Here is a 9,325-nt window from a genome sequence, read left to right on the forward strand (position 1 = left end):
GTGTATACATATATATATATATATATATATATGTATATGTATACACACACACACACACACACGCGTGCGGTTCATAAACTTCCTTTTTCCTTTCCTTCTTAGAAGTTCTCAACATTCTTCCTAGGATCCCTGGCAGCACAGTGGTCAAGTGCTCAGCTGCTAACCAAAAAGGTCAGCAGTTTGAACCCACCAGCTGCTCCACAGGAGAAAAACACGGCATTTTGCTTGCATAAAGACTGACAGCCTTGGAAACCCTATGGGGCAGTTCCTATAAGGTCACTATGAGTCAGAACTGACTCAATGGCACTGGGTTTGGTTTCACAATGTTCTCTTAGAGCAGCAATTCCCAGCACGGGGACGTGGAGGGGGTTGCAAGTGGGGAAGGCTATGATACTGTTTAGGGGTTAAAAAAAAGAGTTCTAAGAGCCAACCACATTTGGATTCACTGTTGTGATGGGAAAGAGTCTCTGTGTAGATGCAGAATCTAGAATTACACTACAGTGTGCTGCGCATGCAAATTTTATGGAGGCAAATATACATAAAACCTGGCTGATCGTGGGGAGATTAGTCTGAATAAGAGAATTTTTGTGAGGGGAGGCAGTGTGTCAATACTTTTAAGCACATCTGCACTAATCAGACTTCTAGCAGGATATGGTCTGGTAGGGGCTCTGACAGAGCCTTGATTTTGGCTCACTGTCGGGTACCATCACATCTGCATTATGCTAGCCCCAGAGTTTTAGACTGTTTATGCCAGACAATCTTCACTGTACAGAAAGTGAGAATGGAGTTCAATGGGAAGCAAAGCTCCCAAAGGCACTTAGTCAACCAGTGCAGAGTGATGGAAACTCTGGGCTCCTGTTTCCCAGCCCAGAGCCTTCCCAACCACCAAATCCTCTTATAGTTAGTTCCAAGGCAAATTTCAGGCAGGTTCTGGTCTACTCATCACATACTTTAAATGAATAGAGACAGCTACCTCTTGGAACAAGAAAAAAATATTACAAATTAATGGAGATTAAAAGTCTTCAACAATATAAGCCATCTCCTTTTTAGGAATATCTACAGGGTGGTATGAAGACCCCTCAGTCTGGGATCAGGGACTGGGTAAACCTCCATAGATTTCTCCCACTGCCCCTACTCAGATAAAGTCTGAGAACAACAGTGTCAGTGGTACCATCTCTACCCTCACCATCCCTCTTCCCGCAGTCCCATCCCCCACCACTACCTGCACAAAGTGTTGCACTTGAGGGCTCCAGTCCCAAAATTGTTCCCTACATAGGACAGTCTGTCTGTTTCAGCTGCCTGAAATGCAGAAGAGAAAAAAGCTCCATTTAAGACCAATCCGAAAAGCTGGACTATATGAAAAAGAACATGGCATCAGGATTGGAGGAAGACTCCTTAATAACCTGCAATATGCTGACGACACAACTTTGCTTTCTGAGAGTGAGGATGACCTGAAGCACTTACTGATGAAGACTGAAGACCACAGTCTGCAGTATGGATTATACCTCAATGTAAAGAAAACAAAAAATCCTCGCAACTGGACAAATAAGCAGCATCACGATAAATGGAGGAAAGACTGAAGTTGTCAAAGATTTCATATTAATGGTTCTACAATCAACACCAATGGAAGCAGCAGCCAAGACATCAGATGACATACTGCATTGGGCAAATGTGCTGCAAAAGATACTTTCAAATGATGAAGAGCAAAGAAGTCTCCTTGAAGACTAAGGTGTGCCTGACACAAGCCATGGTATTTTCAATCACCTCCATGCCTAAGGCATTTGGCTGCTACCCAGAGGCTAGCAGTTCAAACCCACCAGCCACTCCTCAGAAGGAAGATGGGGCAATCTACTTCCATAGTGATACCTTCTCAGAAATCCAAGGAAGGGTTTCTATGAGTCACATGTGACTCAACGGCAGTGAGTTTGGTTTTGGTTTTCATATGCATGTGAGAGCTGGACAATGAATAAGGAAGACCAATAAAGAAGAGTCAATGCTTTTGAGTTGTGGTGCTGGTGAAGAATACTGAAAGTATCATGGACTGCTAAAAGAACTAACAAATCTGTCCTGGAAGAAGTGCAGCTAAATGCTCCTTCAAAGAGAAAATGGCCAGACTTCGTCTCACCTGCTTTGGTCATGTTGTCAGAAGGGACCACTCCCTGGAGAAAGAGATCACGCTTGGTTACCTAGTGCCGCTCTGACAAGAATATATACCACAAATTGGATGCCCTTAACAAACAGGAATTTATTCTTACAATTTGGAGACTCTAGGGGCTGGGTGAAAGCCCCTCAACTTTGGGGTCCAGCTCTGCCTCCTGCTCACTGGAGCTAGAGGTATTTCTTCACTCAGACAGCTGCTGGCTGCCGAGGCTGTCACACCTAAAGTTGACAAGTAAAAAGGCACAGTCCTGATGTTACCAAACCACAGGGCAGGCCATTAATTAAGTCCATTGTAAGTCCCAAGGTTGGCAGAGCATGGCAGGCTGCTGAACAACAAAGCTATATGCAGGGTTCAAGTGTGCCATAAGCTAGAGACCATTCCCAAAGCTGCTTCTTACATAGGGGAAGCAGACCACATACCAAAGCAGCTACTCAGCTGCTTGTGGTAGATCTCACCACGGAGTTGACTGCCAGTCTCATCATGGGGAATAACTACCACCAGCTGCCCAGCCACTCAACCAGGCCCAGCCAAGTTGACACACAAACATAACCACCACACTTGGTAAAGTGGAGGGTCAACAAAAAAGGGGAAGGTTCTCAACGAGATGGATTGACACAGTGACTGCAAGGATGGGCTCAGGTATAGCGGGGATCATGGGGCTGGCAAAGGACCGGGCAGTGTTTCATTCTGCTGCATAAAGGGCCGCTGAGTTGGAGACGACTTGACAGCACCTAACAACAAGACTAATGCTGAAAGGCACTAAGCATCTTGTCTTCTCTTTCTACATCTGCCAAAGCTTTAGAATGCAGACCACACGGATTCGCACTTCAGAGCCACTGGGAGATGCTCCAGCCCCTATCTCTCTCAGTGCATCTGGGGAAGCCCTGGGGGGAGGGCAGAAGGACTTTTGAAACTGCTAGATTCTAACGAGCATTAAAAGTTCTTGGGGGAGTTGTACCACAGGACTTGGGGGAAAGGCCGAGGGTACCCAACACATATACAAAGGCATGAGAAATAGTGAATCTGCAGGCAATCTCCTTGGCCTAAAGTCCAAGCTCTCCTTGATTCTTTTTGCTCACTTTTCCCAGGATGACTCCCATACTCTCAGCACCAAGGAAATGGCTAATTCACTCCTCAGTCACAGTCAAGCATGTGTCCTCACTACCCTCTTCACTTAGAGTATCAGCCTTCCCTCCCTCCACCCTTCAGGATGTGCCATCCTCCGAGATGGCATTCTGGCAAGTAGAGAGCTCTCTCCTTTCTGAGCTCACTCTGCCCTGTACTCCTCCTTCCTTAGGCCCTAAGTGTTATCTAGTTATAAGAGTGTCCCTCACATCAAGTCCTTACTTCTCCCTCCAGAACAGAGGCTCTCAACCCAGGATAATTCTGCCCCAATCTCCCCAGAACATCTGGTAACGTTGGACATGTCTGGTTGTCACAACCAGGGATGGGGTGGGGGGTGCTACTGGTATCCAGGGGGTTGAGGCCAGGTATCCTGTAACGCACATGACAGCTAAGGGGTATCTGGCCCAAAGTGTCAGTAGTGCAGAGCCTGAGAAAGGCTGCTGTAGAGTTTGAGCCCCTCATAGCAGGGCCAGGTCACATTTTGTGGTACTTCCGCAGCTTACAGCACAGGGCCACAACAGGTCCTCAATAAATGCTTGTCAAATGAAGGAATGAATGGCCACCCCTTCTTCAAAATTACCAAACCTGGGTGTGGCGAGCCTGTCCCCACACCAGCTGAAGGAAGAGGGGAACAGAGGGGTCCTGGGAGCTCTCCGTACGCCTTTGCAGCCCTTCGTTTTTCTCCTCTCACTCCCTCCACAGCCACGCACACCCAAAGGGCCTTCTGAGGTCTGCAGAGTGGAAACAACTGGCAAAGCAGCCCTTACCAAGATCCGCTGGCCCTTCTTCCTGGGGTTCGTGGTGTCTTTACTCTTGTACAGGGTGAAGTGCACGCTGCCTGGATTCCGAAGCTTCCCGTTGGAGAAGCGGACTGTAAAGTTGCAGCCAAGAATGACATGAGAAAAAAAAAAAATAAATAACATTAAATGAATGAATGAATGGCATAAGAACAGGAAGACCCACGGCGTGTGTGGAGAGGATGGGGGTCACGGGAAGGGGTGACTGGAGGTACGGGGGTGGCGAGGGAGCCCGAATCCTGACTAAAGGGCTGAAGGAGCCCATGCCCCGGTTTAGGTGGGATGGGGAGGGGCTGTGGCAAGAAGGAATGACTGGGGGAACACAGGTGACAGAGGCTGCCTGGTCCACCTAGAAAGACAAAAGGACTCCCGGGAATGGGGCAGACACGGTGGGTGAGGGGTCGGCACGGTCCTGGGTACACCCCAGGGGACGGAGTGACTGGGAGGTGGTCACAGAGGGTGGCGGGATGACAGGGAAGCCCTGGACGAGCCCCAAGGCGCAGAGTCAAGAGGGGTGCTGGCCCCGCCGAGAGAGAAGCCGAGCGGGGAGCGAGAGACGGAGAGGTACCAAGAGACGAAGAGGGCTGAGACCTCCAGCCCCGCAGGCTTTACCCAGTACGGCTTTCTGGCTCTCGTCGGGCTTCCCACAGTAGAGCCACCTCGCACCGGGCAACACCGCCGCCGCCATCTCGCCCCTACAGCCTCCACAAACCGACGTCCAAACAGCCTAATCTACCGGCTACCTCAGTTCTCTAGCGCGAGACGAGGCAATGCGGGGGACCGGAAGAGGCGTGGCCCCGTGAGGCACCGCCCCCGCGCGTGAAGAAGCGCGTTTCCGTTCCCAACAGACACCGCCCCCTGCACGCTCCTCCCATGAGTGCTGAGGCTCGGCTCCCCGCCCACTCTTCGCCCCGCCCCTCCACGCGGCGAGGCGTGGTCTCTGTCGCACAGTATCCTTGTGTTTACCTAGTTTCGTGGAATTAGGGCTGGGCGGTCTGAAAGTCCTGCATCCTCGGTCTGCGCTTCGTGTTTGGTTTCCAGCTGCTGAGCACGGTTGGACAGAATGTGATCTCTCTCTCTCCTTCCTTGACAAATATATCTTCCTCTGGTAGCATAGTGGCTAAAGCACTTGACTGCTAACCAGAAGGCTGGCGGTTCAAACCCACCGGCCACTCCTCGGAAGGAAGGTTGGGCAATCCTACTTCCGTAGTGATACTGCCTCGGAAACCCAAGGAGGGGTCGCTATGAGTCGGGGCCGACTCGACGGCACATAACAACAACAACAACAAAACCTGAGGGGGAAAAAAAAAAAAAAAAACGTACTTCCATCGTCTTGATTCCGACTCACTGGAACTGCTTCAACTCCGACTAAATCTGGCAGTTGACGGAGAGCCACCTACTCGCTAAGGGCTCCTATCCACAAGTGCAGACACACCCAGCCCTTAAACCCAAGCTCCCCCATAAGCTAGGAGCGCCCCCTGTGGCCCACTCTACCCTGGGCGGCAGGGCCAGGTGGAGACGCAAAGAGGCTCAGGGCATTTGGGCAGAGAAGTTTCGACTGTGTGTAAGGGCAGCCAGATCTGATGAGTCTATGCCAATGTCCTTGCGGATTCCACCCCCGCTCCCTGTGGGGACTTACCAGAGCAGGACCTCTAATGCATGGACCCAAGCCAGGGGTCTCTCTTGCCAAACGACAGTACAGTTGAAAGCCAAGAACTCGGATTGGCTCAGTTAGGCTCTCCAAAGTGCCTTCTTTCAAGACTGTGCAGTTTCAACCTTAGGAAGCCATCCCTAGTACCCTGGTCTCCCTAGGCATACACCCAATCTCCTTCAAAAAAAAAGATCCCTTTACCTGAGCAGCCGTCACCTTTTATAATGATCCATTCTCAGACTTAAAGAAACCCTGCAAGTAAGTACCAGTATTTTTTTTTTTTTTTTGCCCTGAATCATTTTAGTATGTTGGCAACCAGATAGCCCCTCACCTCTGAAAACTACAATACTGTATACCATTTCCAACAGACAAATGCAGTTCCTAAATACAATGCAGTCATCAAAATCAGACAGTTATCATTGATAAACTGCTACCATATAAATCCTCACGCTGCATTTAAATTCAGCATTCAGCCCAATAATTGCATTTATAGCCAAAGGATCCTGTCCAGATTCATATGTTGCTTTCAATCGTCATGTATCTTAAGTCTCCAGTGATCTGAAACAGTTCCTCAGTCTTTCTTTGACTTTCATAACCTCGACCATTTTGAGGCTTACAGGCCAGTTATTGGTAAAATGGTCCTGGAGCTCAGTTTGTCTAATGTTTCCAAATGATTACTTTCAGATGATGCATCTCTGTCAGGACTGTGATACTGTGTTCTTCTTCTATCTGTAGGTGGCACATAGGTTTTACTTACTCCACTGCTAGGAATAGTAACTTGATTGAGGTAGAATCAACCAGACTTCCCCACAGTAAAGTTATTCTTTCTCATTTTGTGATTAATGAGCATTTTGAGGGAGGTACTTGCTGTTGTTAGGTGCTGTCGAGTTGGTTTCAACTCACAGTAACCCTATGTACAACAGAACAAACTACTGTCCAATCCCGTGCGATCCTCACAATCATTGCTATGCTGGAGCCCATTCCTGCTGCCGCTGTGTCAATCCAGCTGATGCGGAACTTCCACTTCTTTGCTGACCCTATCCTTTAGCCAGGATGATGCTCTTCTCCAAGGATCGGTCCCTCCGGATTATAGATACCATGACCAAAGCAGAGAGACGAAGTTTCACCACCCTTGCTTCTAAGGAGCATTCTGGCTGTACTTCTTCCAAAACAGGTTTCTTCTTTCAGCAAATCCAGTATTCATCACTAACACAAATGCATTGATTCTTTTGCAGTTTTCCTTATTCATTGTCCAGCTTTCGCATGCATATGAGGCTATTGAAAAGATAATGGTTTGAGTCAGGTGCATCTTAGTCTTCAAAGTGACACCTTTGCTTTCTAACACTTTAAAGGTTTTCACAGCAGATTATCCCAGTGCAATGTGTCCTTTGATTTCATGCCTGTTGCTTCCAAGAGAAGACAGGCCCCACCCCAGAGGCAGAAAAGGGTAGGAATGCCTGGGATGACCCAAGTCGCAGGATCCAGGTAAGGGGAGAGAGACAGGCCCCACCCAAGAGGCAGGAAAGGAGGGAAAAGGAGGAGGGGACAAAACAGCAAGATCCAGGTAAGGGGAGGGCGGAGAGGTTTCAAACAGCTAAGGGAGATGAACTTGTCTGTCAGTCTATCGTACTGTGGTGGCTTGTGCATTGTTGTGAGGCTTGAGGCTGTGCCACCAGTGTTTCAAACGCCAGCAAGGTTGCACATGGTGCACAGGTTTCAACACAGCTTACAGCCTGAGACAGACTAGGAAGAAGGAGAAGGCCATCCACTTCCCTAGAGCCAGGAAAGGGAGGGACCAGGAGCTCCTTGGGGACCTCAGGAGCAGCAGGATATCCAGGTTAAAAGGGACAGGAGGCAAGGCTAGGCCCCAAGCCCCCTAGAGCCAGGAAAGGGAAGGACCAGGAGCCAATGAGGACCACACAGTGGCAGGTTTCAGGTAAGAATTTGGTAAGAGGAAGGTGCAGAGGTTTCCAACAGCTAGGGAGACAAACTTGTCTGTCAGTTTGTCATCCTGTGAGACCTGTATGTTGCTGTGAGGCTTGAGGCTGTGCCACTGGTGTTTCAGATGCCAGCAGAGTTGTACATAGTGCACAGGTTTCAGTGCAGCTTACAGAATAAGACAGACTAGGAAGAAGAAGGAGACCATCCACTTCTCAAAAATTGGCCAGGGAAAACCTTATGAATAGCAGAGAAACACTGTCTGATACTTACTGGGCAACTTTATGAATAGCTTGGAAACATTGTCCAACACAGTGCAGGAAGATGAGCCCCTTGGGTTGGAAGGCACTAAATATAGGACTGGGAAAGAGCTGCCTCAGAGTAGAACCAACTTTAATGATATGGATAAAGTAAGTCTTTCAGGACTTCCATGTGCTGACATGGCATGACTCAAATTGAGGAGAAACAGCTGCAAACATCCATTAATAATCGGAACATGGAATGTACGAAGTATGAAGCCAGGAAAATTGGAAGTTGTCAAAAATGAAATGGAACGCATAAAGATTGATATCCTAAGCATTAGTGAGCTGAAATGGACTGGTTTTGGCCATTTTGAATCAGACAACCATATGATCTACTATCCCAGGAATGACAAATTGAAGAGGAATGGCATGGCATTCATCATCACAAAAGATGTTTCAAGATCTGTCCTGAAACACAGTGCTGTCAGTGATAGGATAATATCCATACGCCTACAAGGAACACCAGTTAATACGACTATTATTCAAATTTATGCACCAACCACCAAAGCAAAAGATGAGGAAATTGAAGATTTTTATCAACTTCTGCAGTCTGAAATTGACCGAACATGCAATCAAGATGTGTTAATAATCACTGGTGATTGGAATGCAGAAGTTTGGGAACAAAGAAGAATCACTAGCAGTTGGAAAATTTGGCCTTGGTGACAGAAATAACACTGGAGATCGCATGATAGAATTTTGCAAGACCAACGACTTATTCATCGCAAATACCTTTTCTCAACAACACAAACAGTGGCTATACACATGGACTTCGCCAGATGGAGTACACAGGAATCAGATTGACTACATCTGTGGCAAGAGGCAATGGAAAAGCTCAGTATCTTCAGGCCAGGAGCTGATTGTGGAACAGACCATCAGCTGCTCATATGCAAGTTCAACTTGAAGTTGAAGACAATTAAAACAAGTCCACGAGACCCAAAATATGACCTGGAATATATCCCTCCTGAATTTAGAGACCATCTAAAGTATAGATTTGATGCATTGAACACCAATGACCAAGAAAACCAGAAGAATTATGGGATGACATCAAGAACATCATCCATGAAGAAAGCAAGAGGTCATTAAAAATATGAGAAAGGAAGAAAAGACCGAAATGGATGTCAGAAGAGACTCTGAAACTTGCCCTTGAGTGGAGAGTAGCTAAAGCAAATGGAAGAAAGGACAAGATAAAAGAGCTGAACAGAAGATTTCAAAGAGCAGCTCGAGTAGACACAGTCAATAACTATAACGAAATGTGCAAAGACCTGGAATTAGAAAACCAAAAGGGAGGAACACACTTGGCATTTCTTAAGTTGAAAGAACTGAGGAAAAAATTTAAGCCTGGAGTTGCAAT

The 9,325-nt window shown here is 47.6% G+C and overlaps 1 protein-coding gene across 1 annotated transcript in view; it reads right to left on the bottom strand.

Moving 5' to 3' along the window:
* POLR1E (RNA polymerase I subunit E) overlaps positions 1 to 4,771 on the bottom strand; it is a 19,803-nt gene extending 15,032 nt beyond the window's left edge. Inside the window, exons 1-3 of the mRNA XM_007946881.2 lie at positions 4,696 to 4,771; positions 4,054 to 4,157; positions 1,223 to 1,299 (exon numbers count right to left, since the gene is read on the bottom strand). Coding sequence (XP_007945072.1) covers positions 1,223 to 1,299; positions 4,054 to 4,157; positions 4,696 to 4,771 — 257 coding nt within the window. The remainder of the gene's footprint in view (positions 1 to 1,222; positions 1,300 to 4,053; positions 4,158 to 4,695) is intronic.
* Positions 4,772 to 9,325: the final 4,554 nt, after the last annotated feature.

Source organism: Orycteropus afer, unplaced genomic scaffold, assembly GCF_000298275.1.
Source record: "Orycteropus afer afer isolate SDZICR_OR568_19922 unplaced genomic scaffold, OryAfe1.0 scaffold00174, whole genome shotgun sequence".
Taxonomy (NCBI): Eukaryota; Metazoa; Chordata; class Mammalia; order Tubulidentata; family Orycteropodidae; genus Orycteropus; species Orycteropus afer.